General features: G+C 41.1%; 2 protein-coding genes across 2 annotated transcripts in view; one reads left to right on the top strand and one right to left on the bottom strand.

Annotated features, from left to right (window-relative positions):
* The window catches only part of SNX3 (sorting nexin 3), a 48,440-nt gene extending 37,351 nt beyond the window's left edge, over window positions 1–11,089 (top strand). The window contains exons 2-4 of the mRNA XM_015422612.1: window positions 7,769–7,864; window positions 8,057–8,181; window positions 10,415–11,089. Coding sequence (XP_015278098.1) covers window positions 7,769–7,864; window positions 8,057–8,181; window positions 10,415–10,520 — 327 coding nt within the window. The 3' untranslated portion in view covers window positions 10,521–11,089. The remainder of the gene's footprint in view (window positions 1–7,768; window positions 7,865–8,056; window positions 8,182–10,414) is intronic.
* A 4,600-nt stretch (window positions 11,090–15,689) lies between these two features.
* The window catches only part of NR2E1 (nuclear receptor subfamily 2 group E member 1), a 34,342-nt gene continuing 27,986 nt past the window's right edge, over window positions 15,690–22,045 (bottom strand). The window contains exons 6-9 of the mRNA XM_015422613.1: window positions 20,191–20,287; window positions 19,647–19,796; window positions 18,753–18,858; window positions 15,690–15,852 (exon numbers count right to left, since the gene is read on the bottom strand). Coding sequence (XP_015278099.1) covers window positions 15,690–15,852; window positions 18,753–18,858; window positions 19,647–19,796; window positions 20,191–20,287 — 516 coding nt within the window. The remainder of the gene's footprint in view (window positions 15,853–18,752; window positions 18,859–19,646; window positions 19,797–20,190; window positions 20,288–22,045) is intronic.

Below are 22,045 nucleotides of genomic sequence, written 5' to 3'. Positions count from 1 at the left end.
TAAATTCATTTTTTGTATACATTTTTTTAAATTATTGGCCTACTAACCTGGTAGCACAAACTTGCGTGAGTTGAATGTATGTCATTCCATCCTGTACAAATTCTGGTATAAGCTACTATACTGGCCACCATATATAGCATTACTGGGGTGATGTAATCACCAATTACTGTACAGGTCAATCAGGAGAGATGCAAAATAGAAGGAGGGGCAGAAGGAAGGGTAACCCTGAAGTGAAGATGAGAGAGGGATTTTGTACTGACAATTACTTCAAATATTTCTAAACAGCCCGTACAGAATTTATGCAAAAAACAGGTCCAAATAATCATAAACAGCAAGTCCAGTCAACTTCCTCATTAAGAACAGTTCTCTTCTCAGGAGTATTCTGTGTATATCTTGGCCTGAAGTCTTCACAGTCTCTATAATCTAGAATTTTAATTGATGGTAGGAGTGTCCCATTTCGATGTAATGTCTCACCATAGGAGCAGAGTGCTTATGCATCTTAAGACAGCTGCGATGTTCACATATTCTGGTTTTCACCGGTCTGCTCGTTTGCCCTAGGTACAGCTTGGCACAAGGACATTCCAAACAGTAAATGACTCCTTTGCTCTGACAGTTGGCATACATATTAATAGAGTAAGTTTTAGTTCTGGCTGTATTATGAAAGAATTTCTTAGGCTCTGCATGACCACAAACAGACCAATTATTGCAGCGGAAGAAACCTTTTGGTATGTGACTCACACGCATGTTATCTGTGTCTTTCTCACCACTCACCCTGCTTCTAACTAGCATGTCCTTCAGATTCCTAGCTCTTTTTGCTGTCACCAGGGGGGGATTACGACATCTGGGTATGTTAGCGAGCAAGTGCCAATATTTATTAATAATAGTTGTTACAGGTTTTCAATTCTTGAAAAGCACTGTTGTATGTGAGAGGTATAATAATCCTGTCTTTGCTTTGATTATGGGTTTTGGGTGTCAATAGAGATGTTATTAATATGGTTTAGGAAGTCCATGGTGTCCCTCAAATTAGAGTGGGTGGTATGTACAAATGGCTTCAGAAAAAGATCCAAATATTGTGCTAAAGGCTCTAAGATTGATCCACATCCTGACACTATAGGTCTGCCAGAGACAGGAAGGGTGCCTTTATGAATTTTAGGTAAATGGTAAAATTGGGGCATCCTTTCCTCCGAATTAAGGAGGTAATCATGCCTGATTTTATCTATATAACCTTCTACTAGCCCTTCCTCCAGCATTTCCTGAATTTTCTTCTTAACAATTTTTGATGGATTCGCCTTACTCCTTTTATAGTGTGTAGTGTTGTTCAACTGTCTATAGGCTTCAGTGATGTAATCCTCCCTACCCCAAATGACTACTGCCCCCCCCCATCAGCTGGTTTAACAATGGTGTCTTTTCTTTGCTCTAGCTGTTTTAGGGCTTGATGTTCCTTCTTATTCAAATTGTGCCAAACCGGTGGAACGCTTTCTTCTAAGCTCTGTATTTCCTCTAGTACCAATTCTTGAAAAGCCAAAAGCCTGGGATTTTTTGTGGCTGGATTAAAAGTAGACTTGGGTTTTAAACTGTAAATGCTGGATTCTGGAACTGTATCTTCAGTGTTATTTTTTTAAATATCTGCCAATCTAATTTTTCTAAACATACTATGTATTTCCACCACAAGTTGAAATGTATTGCATGGAGGTGTGGGAATAAAAGACAGGCCTTTGTTAAGTATTGAAATTTCCAACTCTGATAGCTGCATCTTAGAGAGATTGACTACCTGGGGGTTGTTTTGCCCCTCCTGCTGTACTTGGGTCTGTATTCTTGAGGTGTAAACCTCCTTCCTGACCTTAGTTCCCTGTCTGAACCTAAAAAATTCTCATTCCTCTTTAGTATAGAGTGGTGGGGGTTATTATGGCTGGTGCTCTGTTCCAAGGCTGTCTCTGAGTGAACACTACTGTTCAATTCAGAACTAGTATTTAGGGTAGTATCAAAAGAGACTGATTTCTTGCCCCTGTAGGTTTTTCTCTGTGCAGACCAGTCATAGACCCTCCCTTCTTCATAGTCCCTCAAATCTCTTTGGAATTTATGGAGTTTAACTTCTTTCAGGTCTAAAAATTGTGTATGAATTTCCTTATCTAGAGCTTCAAGCCGTGTAGCAAGGTCTCTCTCGCTTAAGTTTTCCCTTTCCTTCTCTATAAGCATTTCTTTCTCCCTCTCTATCTGAGCTATTTCTGTATCTGCCGTCTCTATAAGCAAAATCATGAGGTCCATGGAACACTTATTCAAAATAGAAACCCATCTGTCCTTGAACTTATCATTCTGCAGGAACATACCTGGAGGTTTGTGTATACGTAATCCTCTAGGAATGATTTACAATAGTCCCTCAGAGCCCCTGCATGGGTTTCAATGTTCATTTTCTTACATGTTACCTTTTGCAGGTTGTCCCAAGCATTTGACTTGTTTGTCTCCCTCACAGATGTAAAAAAATCAGGTTTATTAAGCACAGATGCAATCTGTATATCAGAATAACTAAACACACTAAATTCTCTGGTGGCCATATCACCAAGGTTACAGGAAAACCCTGCACGTCTGATACGAACAAAAAGGAAGGGAAGGGGGAAGGAAAAAAGGGGAGGGAAAGAAAACTCAACCCAGAAAGTTGCTATGGATCCGCAAGGTTTAAGCTGCCACTAAATATTATGAAAATACAAAATTTATTCAGGTGTACACATTTTAAAACTTAGACTCATTAAAAATATACCATTCAGACATAAAAAACTTCTCAACATTCATACATATTATTAATTGAAAAATAATATATATCAAAAATTTAAAAATTACCTTGTGTATTTGTTTATTATTATTATATTAGATAGGCCTCCGGTCGAGCCAATTAAAGTCCACCAATAATTCTAGATATGAAAGGGAATGAAATAATTACATAAAGTTATATGTTTCAAAAAGAAATTCATTTTTTATATAAAATTTTTCTAATTACTGGCCTACTAACCTGGTAGCACAAACTTGCATGAGTTGAATGTATGTCACTCCATCCTGTACAAATTCTGGTATAAGCTACTATACTGGCCACCATATATAGCATTACTGGGGTTTTTTTTTGAATGTATGTCAAACTTGTAATTGGAATTGTGACCACTGAGGAAGGCCCTTTGGGGTGCCGAAACGCGTTTGGTTCAGTTGCACAGCACTAACCCATCTATGTATGAATGTTGAGAAGTTTTTTATGTCTGAATGGTATATTTTTAATGAGTCTAAGTTTTAAAATGTGTACACCTGAATAAATTTTGTATTTTCATAATATTTAGTGTCAGCTTAACCCTTGTGGATCCATAGCAACTTTTGGGGTTGAGTTTTCTTTCCCCCCCCCTTTTTTTCCTTCCCCCTTCCCTTCCTTTTTGTGTGTATCTGTAAGGTGCAAACCTATGATGACGCAGCAGCAGCAGAACTGGAAGAAGAAGCAGAAGACAGCCAGTTCCACTGTGGGCCTAATAAAAACCCTTTGGGGGCCTCATCCAGCCCCCGGGCCGCATGTTTGACACCCTTGAGCTAAGCCTTCTGGGCCTGTGGCCCAGTGGTAGAGCATCTGCTCTGCATTCACAAGGTCCTGAATTCAGTCTCCAGTTAAAAGGATCAGATAATAGGTGATGATTTAAAGTCCTCTCCCTGAGACACTGAAAGTCAGTATTGACTTCATAGACCACTGGTCTGATTTAGTATAAAATGTGATTGCATGTTGCTAAAGTTAACTAGTCATACCTTCTAATGCAAAATCAGTGTCTTTGGGGTTACATGATTCCCCCTCTTGAGTTGCTGCCATGTTTTTTGTTAGCTGTGGTGTGAAACAAATGAATATAGCTACATAAAGTAACTCAGCTACTCCCATTTTTAGGAGCTAGTTGGAGATGTTGGTTTGGTATGTGTATACTTCCCCTAATGTAACCAATATCCTGGTCTTCAGTACTGGAGCCTTTTTCTATCAGACACCTGTTCCTTCTAGCAAGACAATTTTCTGAAAAAGGTGGCTGCTTAGCTGACCTTTTCCTGCATGTTTTCCTTTTAATGACTGAAGGGTTATGTCATTACACACTGACTTCAGGCATGTTCTTTAGCATTTTAGACAGTTTGAAGAAGAGTGTGCTTGCATCTTTACCTGGGAATGTAGTTTCAGAAGGTGGTAAAGACAGCTACTCTGCCCACAATCTTTTCTGATGGGTTTGGTCATGCTGTGGGCATCTTGGGGCGCTACAAGGCCCCACTACAGTAGAGGCATATCTTGTTGCTTCTATCCACAGATCTGTTCCCCGAACCATCAGTCTTCACATTAAGACCATGTGATGTCCATTCTTACTGTAAATTCCAATAGTGGCTTCCTGTTACCTTCCATATCAGCACAACTCCTTGCTCTTGCCTTCTGGGCTTCCCAAAGCCCCTTTCTCTCTCCACTACTCAGATATTTTGCTGATGTCCAGCCACCCATTCCCTTAAGTAACTTGATACATTAAGTACCTCCCAGAACACTTTTGTGGTGTCCCCTTGGTTCAAATCTCTTTTCAAAACAGCTATCTATGGTTCAGTGTCAGTCCACATCACTAATTGAAACTAAGCCTACATTTCTGTGCCTACTTTTGCATTCTTATGCTTGCCTTCATCTGCATAAATAATGCTGAAACGTACTTGAGTGCTCAAATAGCTTCTCATGCAGTGCTGTTATAAGAATTACTGGATAATAAGGTAGCCCTATATTGCAAAAGGATTCAGGTGATGGTTACTTAATGAATTTTTAGTAGAAGTGAGATTTGAGGTAGACTTTCTAGTTTCTTCATTGACAGTTTAAGCTTCCTTTCTGAACCAGTATTTCTGAAAACAGAACTGGATCTAGTCTGAGGGAAAGTACCAAAAATGATCATTATTGAATGTAGTCATTTGGGCCTTTTATGCTTTGTTTCATACTTGAATTAGTCAGAAGAGGACAGAATAGTGCATGCATCTTTGCAGAGAATTACAAGAGGGAATTGCCTTATCTGGCCATAAGTAGCTACCTGTATACCACACAGTAGCTTCAGTAGCTGGATTTGCACATCAGTTAGCCAAAAGGAGTTGCTGTTTCCCCAGATCCAGATTGGAGTGAAGGTAATATTTGTAATTGTTATGTATCTTGCTGTAGATAGCCCATCTTGCCTTTAAGTCACATGTTGCAATGAGTGATGAATGAAACATCGTCTTCTCCCCCATCCCAGAACTGTTGTATTTATGGGCATCTGTCATTTACTTAACGTTTGTGAGGCTCGTGACTGCTGAATAGAGGCTGCTGTCAACACTTGCAGTATAGATGCCTGCCCATTTTCCAGTTCTTTCCCCCCTTCCTAGACAACAAAGCTTATTACTCAGAAGAGGAACGATGTAACCCGCAGCACGGAAGTCTTCTTGAAATCATGGGTGCAATCCTAATCTATTTTGGCCATTTTAAAATGGAGATGCTGGGAAAGTATGTATTCTTTTTGCCCAAGAAAAAATAATTTCCTGTAATCTCTGACAGTGAAGATTGGTTATTGCAGTTGCAAGAAGGTTTAACGAGTCCTTCCCAGTTGTTGGCTAGTCCCCCTCCCCAACAAAAGTAGCAGTTGATGCATTGAGGGCACCGAAGCAAGTCCTATTAAATTGGACCCAAATCAGTCTGCCTTGAAATGAGATTAGAGAATTTGCATGCTATATCTCCAACGCAAACCCTGGTGGCATCTCTAGTTAAAATTCTGATATACAAGGATTTAACCAGTCTGTTGTAGGCGGTTCTAGTCTCATGTTTAAAAAACAAATGTTGCATTTGGTGTGAACATGGAAACTGCTGGAGGCAGGCTAGAAGCAGTTTCTTCAGATGCTAAGGTGATAACCAGTATGGCAAATCTCCTTTTTGCTAAGACTTCAAGTGACTGTTTAATAGTTTTGCATCTTTTGCTGAAGAGGAAGCTATTTGGGAATGATGGGCAAGTTAAATGCATTGTAGTATAAACATGATTATGTCAAAAGTTCAAAGAAGGAAAAATGGAAGGTAGTACAGCTCATTTTACCTAATATTGTGCTTGTAAACCGAGTGTTGTCCAGAGATTAACTTTTATAGGCTTCTGCAGCAAGGAATAGGAAAATATCTGAGGAACTTCTTTCACTGCTTAATCTTAATTTACTGAATAAAAGAGCAGTTAATAAGAAGGATTAAGTAATTTGAGAGAATGGAATGTTAAAGGTAAAAATCTCACCTGCAGAAAACACTAAAACTGTACAGGATTTACACACTTACAATGACTTAATTTGGAAGGCTGAACACTGTTAAGAAGCCAAAAGGTGAAATCAGAGAGCAATAATCCAGTGTTTTATTTCTGGGAATCTTTACCCTGTGCTCTGAGAGAACTCTGCAGTGGTGTTCCCTACCAGGGATACAAATACCTTCACAAAAGCCAGCATCTTTTTAAATACAAGCATGACTTCTAGCATAAAAGAACTTGTTAAAGGGTGATTTTTCTCTTAGACATTAATACAATGAACAATGTTGTACTTACCTGGGAAAACGCAAGTGCCTTCCTAAGGCTACTTGGATTGAGTTTCACACATGCATTTACAGATGCAGCCATATGTGATGAAATACCACAGACTTCACTGCTAAAATGGGGCTTTCCTTGCTTTTATAACTAGCTTTTGAAATTAAAAGGTCAAATTTATATTTGAATGTCTGGAGTAATTTTAATATGGTTTAGCAAGATAGAAGAACAAGTATACATATTTTCAACTGCTTGGTTTGTTATACAAATTGCAATTTAAGTGTAAACCACTAATACAAGTGCTTTTTTGCCTAGTCTCACTCAGTTCTCCTTACTACAGCCTCCATCCCCCATGGCTCTTGTGTATAGAGATACCATGATACCCAGCATAACCTTTTGGATGGACAGGGGGATGCCTCCACCTTCTTTCACCAGCATGTACTCTGCCTTCTTTCACACATGTACATCTTTTGGAACTGGGATTTTCTTCCAGTCAATATTGGATGTACAGTTAGTGACAGACTTATGTATGTTGCTGTGAAATGCCTTTACCACTTGAGGAATTTGTCATGCAAATTGCGGTTGTGATAGAAGGACGTACTGGTGTACTTGGCCCTTGTCTGAACACTCCTCTTGCCATAAAGCTTACTACTGATGGTAATATAACATAGTCTGAGCTGTTGTATTCAGAATTTGTGTCTCCTGGCACAGCCCAGGATCAGTGGCAGTATAATGTGGCAATCAGATTGTTGGGATGAGCTGCCCCAGGAGATAGATGAGAATGGTATTGCCCCAGACCAACAGTGTTTTCCACTTCTAGATGTAGCAAGACTATATGATGCGAATAAGGCTGGATTGTGATATTACAAGGGCTGACCACTCAAGAGGCTGAAAATATTGTTCCTAGTCATCAGGAATTTTTTGAGCCCTAAATAGGTGACCCACTTTGTGTAGTCCTAATGCAATTTGTTGGCCAGGGAGCCATCTTCATAAGTTTAAACTTGCATATTTGGCAGTGAGATCAATGGGCTACATGGTAGGGTGTCCTGCCTTGGCCCTGGAGCTGTACAAACTGTTCTGCATATTCACAGCTGTGTTTATGCTTGGCACTTGCAATTCTCTTAATTCAGCCCTGAGCCTGAGGAGTGTGATGTCCCCAATGGAGAGGCTGGAGCCCACATCTCTATTCTCTTTGAACTGACAGTAGGAAACATCTCTTTCAGACAAACCTTCCTATTTTCAAATTGAAGGAATCTTGTGTCAGGAGACGATACAGTGACTTTGAATGGCTCCGAAGTGAACTAGAAAGAGAGAGTAAGGTAAGGCAAAATATCCAAGGGAACTTGGTAGCACTGTGGTTTGCTGCATGATCTCATTGCACAGGGATCAAAATGACTGGGGTGGATTGAAGGGCGGAGCTGCTCTGGACCTGGACTTTACAGTAGCTGTAGCATACAGTCACTTTAGTTTTCAGCATAGAGCTAATACTTTAGATCCTAACTATCTTTCAGGTTGTTGTACCACCTTTACCTGGAAAAGCTTTTCTACGCCAGCTGCCTTTTAGAGGAGATGACGGGATATTTGATTATTCCTTTATAGAAGAAAGGAAACAAGGGCTTGAACAATTCATAAACAAGTAAGTGTGAGATTCTAATTCTTGAGTTAGGGAAGGAGTTCAGTGATATGCATGGTCCTAGCAACAATGCGTTAAGCAGCATACAGTCACCTTGCATGTGCTGAAAAGTTATCTCATTTGATGTCTACCAGGACCAGGGGAACTTCTGCTAATGCGAAGCTCAGCACAAATTATTAACAACTCCTGAACTGTTTTCCAGGCTGAGCTGTGTAAGTGCGGTGAATATATAAGCTGAACAGTCTACAAATGCTTAACACTTGCTGCAGTGATTGAAGTATTTGTAGTGACCTGGGTTTTGTTTCAATTTGGCTTAATTTATGCAAATTGCTAAAATTACAGCATGTAAAGATAGAATCGTACAAATAAGGCTGGGGGGATGGATGGATAAGGGGATGTGCATTCCCTCTGAAGAACAGATCTTAATACTGCCTTGTAAATCTCTTATCATGAGCATTCCAGGATGTGTACTATCTATATATCTAATACCGAAAGGCGCCCCCTGCGTGCAGATACTTATTTCCGCACATCGGAGGCACCTGGGGGGGAGGAAGATGTTTGTTCCCACTTGGGGCAGTCCCCAGGTGTGCACAAAAATCTGAAACCTTTAAAAAATATATCGGGGGGATACTTAAATCCCCGGGCCTCGCTTTGGGGCCGGGGGGGGGAGAGCGGCGAGGCCCAACGGTTACAAGCTGTGCAGGCCTCGCTTTGCAGCCGGGGGGGGAAGGACCGATGATGCCCGGCGGCTGCAAGCCGCTCGGGCCTCGGTACGGAGCTGGGGGAGGAGGCGGGTAGGAGCGATCGAGTGGGCGGGGAGACGGAGGAATCGGCAGGATGGGGGGGAAGCTTACCTGCTCCTGCTGGTTCCTCCTCCGCCTGCTGAGTTTTGAGCTCCCCCACCCCCGCGAGTTTCGCGGGTCTTCTTTCTTGTAACTTTATATTTGCCTTTAATTTGGGGGAAATAGGTTCAGGGAATTTTGTGCTGCCTGAATATGAAGTGTTGGCTTCACTTCTACACAGTCAAGACTTGCTTACTGCCACACCTTGGCCTTGAATGTGACTCTCTGTTGGAGGTTACTGGAAGCTGAAGGATACAAGGAAGATGCCTAGTAGTTGTGACTGTCAAGCAGGCCCTGCATAGGCTTTCCAACCCCGAATAGTAGAATGAAAGAGCAGGTGGCCCCTTTCAAATACTGTTTTGCCCCATTTCCTTAAGAGAAAAATAGTTGTGCAGGTTTGAAGCAAGACAGGTCTGTGGCTGTGAGGTGACCCTGCCCTACTGCTAAGCTGTCTTCCTTCTAGCGCTTGAGAGGCCAACCATTCCTGGCTGCACTTACTGCATCCCAGCTGGCTCACATTTGGCAAAATTGGACCTGGACTTTCTAAAGCCAATGCAAACTCCCCCCCCCCCCAAGGAGGCCTTGGTCTCTGAAATTCATATGAAGAAAGTTCATTTAGACACAGCTGACAACTTAAACCTTTTGTTGGAGCTGAGATGAATTGTTCGAATTGAAGGCATTGATGGAAACACACCAGTCAGCTCTGATGCATGGTGGCTGTTCTTAGTGCTGCCATAATTTTAGCTTGATAGCATAACACATGCTTAGGCTCCTTCTTCAGTTAAGAAGCTTAGGTAGCAGGACCATAGAGGCTGCTGCTTGACTCTGCAGCAGAGTCTGAAAGCCGTTGCCATTGGACAGACTGCCTCTCTCTACCAAGGTTTTTGAGGGTCTCCTGATATCTGCTTAAGCCTAACTTAAGACAAAATTGTCAAAGACTCACCACTGAGCTTTTAGATATAGGTAGTAGTTTGTACCACACAGTGTGTATTAAGAATTTTTACTATGTTTTGTCCTCAGGAAAAAATAGTTCGGAATCCTGCTATAAATTCAAAATTCAACTGCAAAAACTCTTCTAAACTGGTGGTTGTGCTTTGTTAAAGATATAGTTGGCAATTATTTGTCACCTCTGAAATCTCAGGGGGAAAGTTGGGTCTGATGCAAGTGCTCTTGTTGTGTGGAATTATGAGAAGTTGGTCAGTGAACTACCTTTCTCAATGTAGAGAAACGATCCAGCTTCTGGGTGTGTGTGTGTGTACAAATGCAAGATACACGTTGCTTGTCTAAATGGAAAATTCTCATGGGAGTTTGGGGTAGGAAGACTTGAAACCATTGAGAGGAATAACCTTTACCCCTCTCTCTCTCTCTCTCTCTCTCTCTCTCTCTCTCTCTAGAGTTGCAGGCCACCCTCTGGCACAGAATGAACGATGTCTTCATATGTTCTTGCAAGATGAAGTCATAGACAAAAGCTACACACCATCCAAAATAAGACATGCTTGAATGCTGCACAACACTTAATGGCATAAATGTTAGTGATTACCACACTTGGTCTAAGACTTGTAGTTTAAGGTTTTAGCATGCTGCAGACAAACTGGCACAAGAAGCCTTCAGTATACTATCAGCACTGCTTGGTCTTTGCATTCATTTTATGGCATTAAAGATCTCTAAGCAAGTCTGTCATTTTTGATTAATTGTCCTTTTTAAAAAATCCAAATATTTTGAACCTCTTCCTTCCCATTTGCAATGACCTTGTGATGTTTACTGAGTTGGCCTTACTCAAACTTGCACTGCTCTGGTGTTGCACGTTCACTTGCATTTGATTAAGACACTAGAAGTTTCCTGTAAAATAACTAGTATTCAACCTGCAAATCTGAAAACTAACATGGTGCATTGTTTTCAATACCCCCTGTGTAAAATAAGCACTTCTGGTAGTTGTATTCTCAAGGTGGGGTGGGAGGGAACCTTTGTACTGAGAAGCAATGTGGGAACTATCTTTATATTGTATAAAAAGAAATCAGATTTGTATACTAAGATCATTTGTCTAAAGTTGTTTTGAAATAAAAACTAAAAATGCATTTTGTATGTTTCTGCTCCTATCAAGGGAGACAAATCTTTGTTTCTTCCATATTTTGGGTTGGTTTTTGTGGACAGATGCTTAGTTTGCAGCATATTGCAAGCCTGATAAAGTCCCCCTTCCAGCTGCAACATTTCTAGGATTATTACCACACTTGCTACTGGTATTAAACAAGTACATCAGACTCTCCCAGTGAAGCCACAGTCCTACACTGGTGTAAGCAGGGCTCTAGTCGGGGGGGAGCTCTCAGGTACGGAGCTCCGGAAGAGAACCTCTAGGGGGCGGGGCGGTCACGTGGTGAAGCCCCGCCCCCTTCTTTACCCCGCCCTCTGCTTCGATCCTCATTCCGTTTGGGAATGAGGATGAAGCAGGAGGGTAAGTAGCCGGGCCTTCTGACACACTTCCGGTGATGTCAGGGGGTGTGGCCTTCTGTCACTTCCGGTGATGTCAGGGGGCGTGGCATATGCAAATAAGTTATGCTAATGAGTTATGCTAATGAGCTCCGGCAGCTCTTTTTCTACAAGACCCCTGGGTGTAAGTCCCATTGAAGTGAGGGGTACTCCAGAGTGAACGTTCTATCTACATCGCTTTGTAATTATGGCTTCTAAGAAGTCAGACAACCAGGAAACTTTAACACCTTTTGAATGTATGGATTAAGACTAGTATTTTACTGCTTTTGCTCCACATATTTGCACATTCAATGTAAGCCTTCTTCCCAAAAGAGGGCCTTGGCCCTCTGGGGCACGGGGTGAGTCCCCAAAGTTTGACTCTTCCTCTACAAGTCTCTGACGCTAGAGGTATTTGCCTCCTTCCCTCCTGCCTGCTATGGCTGCATAATTGTGAGAGATTTCTTAACATAGTGTTCCTGCCAGGGAAGCTGGGGACCCTGCCCATGAGTCTCCATTTCATCCTCACAACAACCCTGTGGCCAGTTCTTTTAAGGACTTAGCAGTGCCTCTGGCCCCGCCCCAGCCCCCCCCCCCCCCGGGAAATTGGAAAGTCTACGCCCTTGACATCAGGTGCAGTGCACAGCGGAGAGCTTTTGCGGCAGTGTTTGAATCCGCCCCTTAGGACTGGCAGATGATGAGGCACCCCCTGCAGTTGACTGGGAGTGGATTAGGATTGGAACGGGCTTCTTCTCCCGTGGCATCAGTAACCTGCGGAACTCACCATCACTGGATGCAGTGGTGGCCACTAGGTTAGGTCGGGTTAGAGACATTCAGCAAGCCCAACTGTGTGCACGCTTTCTCCGCATCAAAGCAAAGAATGGACACAGTTTCTGTGCACGGTTGCCAGCTCCAGGTTGGGAAATACCTGGAATTCAGGAGCATCCACCACCTCCCGAGGTAGTCTGATCCACTCTGTGTGTGTGTGTGTGTGTGGCGCGCACTTAGCAACTGGACTTCCTTCTCTCCAGGCCCTGCCTGGAGGTTGGCAACTCCATAATTGATGGGCGCGTGGGGGAGGGGTGCCAGAAGGTGGTCTCGCCTAGAGTACAAAAAACCCTGAAGCTGGCCCTGCCTCAACTATACATTTACAGAAGCTTGGACTTAGAAGAACTTCCTCATACTGTTTAAACATTGCCAATGGGGTGAGCTATCCCAGTGAGCTGCAAATAAATGGTTCTATGAATATTTTCAAGAACTCAGAGAGCAACATACTATTGAATTTCTCCAAGCTAGCTTGTTAGTACATGCCTAATCACAGATCATGCTGGCCCTCTCTAGTATGAAACCCTATTGATAATGAAAGCCCATTGACTGCTATTAAGGATTTCAGAGTCGTTCCCAAATAGATACAGCTTCCCTGTATTTTCTGCCTAGGACTACTCTATATCCAAACATGATCCTGTTAAAAGAATGCCACAAATAATTTGGGAAAAGTGATATTGTGGCATGCTTGCTATTCGGGGGGACGGTACTGTTTTTCCTTTAATCCACCCTCTGTGTATATATAAACTTGGTAGTTTTCTGCTGCCACCAGGAATTAAAAAATCCAATTCTCTCTCTTTTGGTAGTATGACCCAGGGTCTGGGCACTTCAGAGGACTATGTGGCCCTGAGAAAGGACTGTACTGATTTCTGGGATATGTTTAAACAAAAAATGATTTATTGAATAAAGAACAAAATAGGTTTCTGGTTATCTTGAACTGTTTCTGGGAAAAGGCACTTGTAAATATAACTGGCAAGATGTCACACACAGTCTCTCAAACACTAAAATTCCATGCTGACAGGCTTCTCTCTCTTATATAGGTAGCCACACTGGCTAAGCTCTTTGTCTTAGGCACACAAGATAAAACAGTTGTCTATCCACACAGTTTAGACACTACTTGTTTCTTTGCCATATAGACTCTCTCACAAGACATTTAGAGTCACACAGACCCTCTTCATAGCTCTTCCACACTTCACTTTCCCAAAGACACATACACAAAACACTGTCATAAAACACACGCACACAAATTCATAAAACACACACACACAAATTCCTCTCAGAACATCTCCTCCCACACTCTCTGTCACCAGCCAATTAAATCACACTTGTCTCCCTCTATCACTCTTCTTACAGTACTGCAGTCAAACAACTTTTAAAGGAACACACACACACCAAAACATGGAATCATTACAGATATATTTACCTTTTAAAAGTTCATGGACTTACTAGCTAACCTGAGGATGGCAATGCTGGAGTCCATCTACTTCCAGGGTACCATATTTCCAGTGGTCAAGATCCAAAGAGTTCCAGGTGTATAAAGCACACAAAGCACTACGGATTTCTCCTGATTCTAGTTCCTGTTTTATATCAGGCATCTCTCAAGTCTTCCCTAAACTTGAGGACGAGGAGTCCAAGGGATGCTGAAGATGGGAGGCCTGAAAAGCCCAGAGGGTATGGTTCTTGTTTTCTTATATCATTACAAAATAGATAACTCCGCAAACAGAAGGACCTTCCATAAGGATGCCCAAAGAGAGGATGGAGATGTTGGTCCAGAGAAGACAAAGTTATGGTTAAATGACATATGAGTTTCAATCCACTAGTCTAACAGATCTTCATCAGATTTAATCTAAAATCAGCCTTCACTGGTTAACTGTTCAATTAAACATCAGTTTGGGGGCGAAGGGGGCTGTGGCTTTCCTTCCAGACAGTCTAAGTGAACGCGTCTGGGCCCGGCCCTCATCTGGTTCTAAATGACACCTGTCTTTGGAATTAAAGTATTAGGTTTTTATGTTACAGTCCTTCCTGTTTTCAAACAGTGTTATTAAGATTCTTAGTACATATTCAAAACACACTGTGGTAAGCAACCATTTTGCAAATTTTTGTTCAATAGAGCAAAATCAGCATTTAATTAAAGACATTTTAATTTTTAATATATTTTTATTCTTTGTAAATACAATGAGTACAATCTTAACTTCACAAATCAGTTAATCCACTTTGTACAAGAGAAGTTTTACTCAGTCTATGATACTTCCAAGTGCTGATTCTTCTTCCTCAGTGCTAGTTCCTAAAACAAAAACTTTTAAAAGTACAGCCGCTATCTTAAATTTCCCCCCTATGTTTTCCATAAGAATATTCTCATCAAATTAAGCAGCTCGAAATATATATTCTTCTGGGTGGTAGTGGGTGCATGAAAGATATCAAGGCTTTCAAATGAAGTTTTCTATAAAGATACTAGAAAGGTTTGTATTGATAAACCATTTTCCATCATTGATATATTTCAAACTGATAATTGGCAAGTCAGGTCTCCTTTTTGTACATCTCATTGACAAAGAGTTTGGCCATCGTTGCCTTTGGTTTCAGCACTATGACAGTGGGACAGTGAGTGATCCATTCATTGAATCAATCATCCTTATTTGCTTTTATTTGGTTTTGCTGTTTAGTCTTCACTTACTGTATGTTTAACTTTTTTTAAAGCTCTTCTGTCTGAGATGTTAAATTGAACTGAAATTTTAGCAAGATTCAGAAGCAAAGCTCACCAATTCACGGTTTTTCCCCCTCAACAGGAGGCCTGGCCTATCTGAACATAAAATGTGTTTACCAGTATATGCCACTTTTCAAAAAACCATTACAAAGGCCACTTTTATGTTACAACTGAAGTAAATGTTTTGATAACCCAGTATTCAGTGTTGCCTGTCATATAAAAAGCATTCACCAACAAGCTACTTAAAAAAAAAATTCTGAAGGCCACCTCATGACACTTTACAACAGAACAATGTTTGGTTACCCAAATTTTTAAAGAATGGAAAAAAAACCCTAAAGTACCTTTTTCTTTACCCTGTCAAATCTGTCAGCTAAATGACAGACTAGCACAGCCTTTGTTAACTATGAATGACAAGTGAATTGGCTCCACCACATAGCTATAGGAGAAGCAGCAGCCAAGTTCCATCCACTGCAGTTCCTCTGAGGAGCACAACAGTTGTCCGTGGATTTGTCACTCTTTTCAAGGCAGCTGAATCCTATCTATTGGGCTTATTTCATCAATAGAGTAAACATCTTCAGGTTTCAGCTTCCTGTAGAGTTTTTTTTCCAGCTGAGGCTTACTCTCCATAGCTTCAAAAGTTCTCAGAAATTTTCATCCTGATTTTTTAAAATTGCCAGGTCAATTTAAATGTCACTGGATTTGTACATATCTGAAAGTAGTCTTGTGATTGGCACATTTCCTATGGTTTTTTTGAAAAACACTTCTTCTATCGTTGAAGGACTAATTGAACGTAAAGCTGGCAAAAGCAACAAGAGTTTCCCAAAACGACAAGGTTGTGTTGGGTACCTGCAAAGTAAAAAAATAATGTTTAAAAAATTGAAATCATTTGTGCTGATAAAAACTGCAACACAGTAGCATTTGATTCCAGATCTCGAATCAGAGTGGTGGAGTGGAATAAAGCAAGTGCTGGCATTAGGGAGACTGGTTCAAGTCCCCATTAACGCATAAAGCTAATGGGGCTGTGTTGGACCACCCACTCTTTTCCCATGGAATAAGCAGATTCAAATAGTCCTTGAATAAGTCACCTGCATTGCATCTTCCTTGGTCTCCTTTTAATTTAATTTGCTGCCACATATTAATCCTTATTTAAGATCTATCTCTGCATAGATTTCAACCCACTCTGCATTCAAGGAATACATATAAATCAGTGAATTGCCCTACTAGAAAGCTTGTTTTCATATTTTATTACAGTAGGGTATCCCAGGATTAGAATAGCTGCTAGTTTGTTCAACAGCCACCATAACATACTCTGGCTGATATCAGACTAATGCCACTATTAGATTTGCTACCTTTAAACAACTACAGAATTGTAACTGCCTGCATGAGGGAAGGGGAAAGGAAGGAAAAATAGATAAATAAGCTGTGGGAAAAATAAGAGGAGAATGAAGGAGGAAGAGGGATGGACATTTGCTGGCATTTGCTTGGGAAGAGAGGGGCAGGCTTGGCATAGGTAGGAATGTGTAAGGGCTGAGCAAATTCAACATGCGTGGGCTCACACCTGTGCAACAGCTGCCCCATCAGGAAGCAGAATGTTTTGCAGGTTAGCACAGCAGGAAAAAAAACATCTCTATGAATCTAGAGTCCCTTCTCTTCACCAGAAAGCATAACAAATGCTTTCTTGTCAAGGCTAACTTCATCAAAGGGCTAATAAGAAACCTCGATTCCAAGAAGAAGAAGAGAAGAGACTGGATTTATACCCTGCCCTTCACTACCCAAAGGAGTGGCTTACAAACTCCTTCCCCTTCCCCTCCCCACAACAGACACCCTGTGAGGTAGGTAGGACTGAGAGAGCTCTGACAGAAACTGCTCTTTTTCAAGAACAGCTCTTATCAGAACTACGGCTTGCCCAAGGTCATCCAGCCATGTGCAAGTGGAGGAGTGGGGAATCAAACCCGGTTCTCCCAGATTAGAGTCCATGCACTTAACCACTACACCAAACTGGCTTTCCTAGAGAGGTTTCAGACTGTTGTTCCTAGAGATGTAAAATTTCCGGAAATTTTGAAGCTCGGAAAAAACCCTGGGTTTTTTCGGGGGGAAACGGAGATTTTCGGAAGAATTGAAAAAAAATGCGACATTAGCATTTCTTTTGTCTTTTCTAGATTGAAAGTCATTCTGTTACTTTAGGAACATAAAATATGACTATGGACATTTTTACTTGGCATGAAATTATCACAACTAGCATATTAAAAATATAGTGTATCCAAACAATTATTACAAACAGAATACCCAACCACATGCAAAAACAAAACTGAAACTTTTTTATTTTCTTCTGACAATCGCACCTCCTAAAGAAAGAAATGCATCTTGTTCTTGCATTGGAGAGTTCAGTTTGTAACCTAGGACTTGCTTGTCCTCGGTGCACAGAAATTAGATCAAACTGATACCATATATATATATATTTTAGAAATGATTTGGAAAATATTTGAACACCTTGTCTTAAAATATTTTATTCATCATGTTAAAATAAAACATTCCGTAATCAATTTTCTTTCTTTTCTTTTTTCAATTTTTCCAATTTTTCGGGAAAAAAAACAAAAAAGGCTTCAGGAAAAAAACGGGGGAAAAAACAGTTTTTTTCCGAATTTTTCCAGGTTTTTTCCAGGCCTTCACATCTCTAGTTGTTCCCTTGTCCTTTCATGAGAACAAAACGAGGCAGGTTCCTTGCAGAGTCTTCCATTCAACCTGAATCCTGATGACACCTCTTGGATCTTTTCTCTGACCAGTCCCAACAGTGTCTCCCTCATCATGCGACAACAATCAGCCACTTAAGTGGCTTGCACAGAGAACTGGCCCTGGATCCATCTGCAGTTAAGAACTTAAGTCCCACTGATTTCTCTGGGAAAGAGGCGAACAAGAGATGCCTAACGGGGCAACCCTATGCAGAGTTGCTCTAGTCTAAGTCCATTAAAGTCAATGGGTTTAGATTGCAATATCTCTGCATAGAATTGCACTGCAGCTCTCCTATTTAAAACCAATGAGTCCTAAAAGAGATTACTTTGACTGGATTGTGCCCTTCGATTATATAAAAGGTAAAGATTTCCCTTGCTTGAAAGCCAGTCGAATCCGACTCTAGGGGGCAGTGCTCATCTCAATTTCCAAGCCGAAGAGCCAGCACTGTCTGAAGACGTTTCTGTGGTCATGTGGCCGGCATGACTAAATGCCAAGGTGCACGGAACACTGTTACCTTCCCACCAAAGCGGTACATATTTATCTACTTGCAATTTCTTGCTAGGTTGGCAGGAGCTGGGTCCAGAGTCAGGAGCTCAGTCCGTCACATGGCACTAGGGTCTTGAACTGCCAAACTACAGACCTTTTGGTTTGCAGCTCAGCACCTTAACCTTCTGAGCCACTGCAGCCCCTTTTGATTATATAGCCACCATTGAAAAAGACTCATACATGTAAATCTATGAAAGCCTGCTAAACATCAACAATATTAAAGCTCCAAATGAAACCACCCCAACATCTGAACCCTCCATAATGAGAGCCAGTCCATAGAAAAAATTCTTTAAAGTGCTGATAAGAAGCTCCTATATTTCTGAATTCTTTGTGCTCCTCATCAGATTCACTTTAAATATGTTGCACTTTATTTCTACTCATTATTTCTACTAATGCATCTGAGCTAATTCAACTGCCTTGACTATACAGCAGATATGGCAAATTTTGTGTCTGAAAAGTTAAGTCTTCACCTGGTATGAATGTAGCTGTTCAGGGTGAGCTGAGCTTCATCTTGAAGAGCTGCAATGGCAGCAGCATTCCGAAAACTTCTCAGTTCAGAACCACTATGCGTAGGTACTGAAAAGAAAAGAGTCCACTGTATTATTACCTGAGCACTTTATTACTTAGCCATTTCATATTAACACCTACAGGCATGACACACCCAGGTAGGTTTTTGACTGCTCATGACATTGTACTATATTGCTTGATCATTGGGCACTCCACCCTAAAACACCCCAATGGATGACAATTTGAAGAAGAACCATAAAATCTCATTACATGGTAAGTGAAAATCAAGTAAGAGATTAAAGTAATACTGCTACTGGTTTAATATCAGCCAACAATCATGGACATGCTCTCACAAGATACCGAAGCTTGGACTTCGGTAAATATTTAATGGGAGGAACTTGCATGTTTGTATTGTTCCAATATGTTGTGTGAATATCACTAAGAGGGGCAGTGTTGATTCACAGTCAGCTCCTAAAAAAGACCTCTGCAATGCAGTGCTGATCCTCGTATTGGCCCACAAACCAACATACTAGACTGTCGTTGTGAGACAATATTACTACATAAAATAAATGATGATATACTCAGCTCCTTCACAACTGGAACAAAGCTGTTGCTCTCCCAAAGAAAGCAGCCTGAATTTGCAGGGAATTTTAAAGGTATCCGGTTCAAAGGACATGGGCACAGTTTTCACACCAATATCTTTTCATTTTCAGCTGGGCAGAGGCTCTGCTTCGCAGCTTACATAGCATAATTAATGCATGATGTTTATTGCAATGTGACACTGGAAACAGGATACTGAGCTATCATACTGCCTTTTTATTTTGATTTAAATAAGACTATTTTTGTGTTCTTCTTACCGGCTTTAAAAGTGACAATGCATTTGAGACAGGCAAATTCTGTAGCATCTAAACGAAGCTGTCGAAATCTGGCCACAACCTCCTGTAACGCCTGTATTTCTGAGATAATCTTATTCAGCTTCTGAGAATCTGTGTTGTCACCATTCATGCCTGGAACACAAACATGTGAAATAAATACACTAATAAGCCATTTGAAGTACTTGATAAATTGATTTCTGGGGGGGGGGGGATTACATGTATCAATAGCTATTCAATTGTTATTCTCCAAGATCCGCTTCCACACAAAACTGACTATATTGTAGAAAAGTTAGTATGAAATCTTCTCTTGGATGATAACAAACACAGTAATTTGCATTTAAATGACAGTGCATGCAGTCGTGAATGCAACAAAACAACATTATTTGCATTTAAATATAGATTTATAAATGACAGGTATACTCTATTGTTTAGAAGGGATTTGTTATTCTTTACATGTTGTCCTTTTTCAGTAATGTATTTTTATGGTAATTTCTATAACAAAGTCATTAAATTGTGCAATTCTTACCCGATACAGCCAGTAGAGTGTTAGCATCAACTGGAATGGCCCATTGTGCTATTCCTAGAACAAACAGTTCCCTCCAAGCGTCTTCCAAAAGCATCAGCTGTCATATAATAGAGGTACGATATAACATAGTGTATAATTTATAGATTGATAAACAATTTCAATATGTAAATTTCTGTTGTTTTAAAAATGGCTTTAAAAGGCCCGTGCCGCTGTTTCCTCCTTAGAATATTTTAGTTATCCCTTTCTCATTTTGATAAAAGGGTCCATGAGCTGCTAGGAATATTTATTATGTTTTTATCCTGCCTTTCTTCCAACTCCAGACTGCGTACATTGGGTTCGCAGGAGGTTGTCCATCCAGGCATGGACTAGGCCAGATCTGTTTAGCTTTAGCGTGGGTGCAGGATTATGAACCCTTCTGCAATATATTTTATATATGTTAATATCTATATTGGGGTACTTCTTTGAAGTGTAATTAAGTCTTCATACAGAGGCTCATATGTGAAAACAAAAATACCTAAACATTCTTGCATGACACCTACAAGAAGCAGCACAATTATTTATCCAAAACTGACTTGGTCAGTTGGAGCTGCGTGCTCCTTTTCACAGTTGTAAATAAGTGTGTTTCCACCGGGTGCAAGGGCTTCTGCCTTCAGAGCATGGCTTTCTTGGCCTGGCTGCCACAGGAGAGGCCTGAGCCAACAGAGAGACCCTCCAGTCCTTGCACCCACAGAAGTGCTGCACTGAACCCTACCCAAATAAGAGGTGAATTCAATGCAGCAAATTTCAAATCTGAGTTGAGTTCAGAGGCCAAACACACACACCCGTGCTTTTTCAAGCCTCACAGCCAACTTTCTCATGAGTATTTATCCAACAAAATTGTTGGACTGGACAAGGAGGTCAAGTTATGAAAGGTACCGTAATTACTGTCACACAAGGCCCGGTTAGTTATCTAGGATGTTTTTCTTAGGTCACGATTCAGGTCCCTGCCTCCTTCACTCTAGGTTTAGGCATGTTGTTCCAAGTGAGGCAACTAATATTTTTCTGTTCAGGACATTCCACAGCTTATTGTGGGAAGCCAGTTGTGTGGTCTGTACAGGCGGTGCTGACCTTATACTGGATCACTGCAAATTTTGGATTAGCAAGATCAGCACAGGCTGACACACAACCACATCTTGGGCTGTAGGGATCAGAAGCCATGTGAAAGCACTTTTGATGTAACCAACCCTATGTAGCCCCTCCAAGTACAGTGCTTGGACCTGCTCCTCCACGCTGAATAATATGGTCGCCTGATGGATAATCATGTCATTTCATTACCAGGGAGCATCCTGTAAAAGCGGGGGTGGGGGGGCAACATTTTTGAGCCTGCGGGAACCTTTGGAATTCTGACAGAAGGCGACGGACATAATCACAAATTGGATGCTGCAAGAGGTGGAACCAACCACAAAATTTCAAGAACAAGTTGTCCCTATCTCACCAGAATTAAACTTTGTTGGTCTCAAAGGTGCCACTGGACTCAAACTTTGCTGTGTTGCTTCAGACCAACAATGCTACCCACCTGAATCACTCCTACCCAATTAATCATCCTGCTTCTACTTTCTAGTAATTGTAGAATTAAGGCTGTGGTCCTGTAACCACTCTTATAGGCATAAAGTCCTATTGAGCTCAGTGGGACCTGCAGTGGAGTAAATATGCACCGGATCAGGCTACACATAGAACAATAATAGCAGTACAAAGAACAACTCAATTTCTCTTTCTGTTGAAAGGACAATTTGCATTTCATGGAAGTTGGAGAACAATAGAAGCAAAATGAAAGTCTGCAAATGTGAATTTAGGGAAAGCCTAAACTTTGCAACCC

This window comes from Gekko japonicus, unplaced genomic scaffold (genome assembly GCF_001447785.1).
Source record: "Gekko japonicus isolate JY-2015 unplaced genomic scaffold, Gekko_japonicus_V1.1 scaffold1807, whole genome shotgun sequence".
Lineage (NCBI taxonomy): Eukaryota > Metazoa > Chordata > Lepidosauria > Squamata > Gekkonidae > Gekko > Gekko japonicus.
The sequence above is the reverse complement of the archived record's forward strand: the minus strand, read 5'-3'. Positions and strand labels throughout refer to the sequence as shown.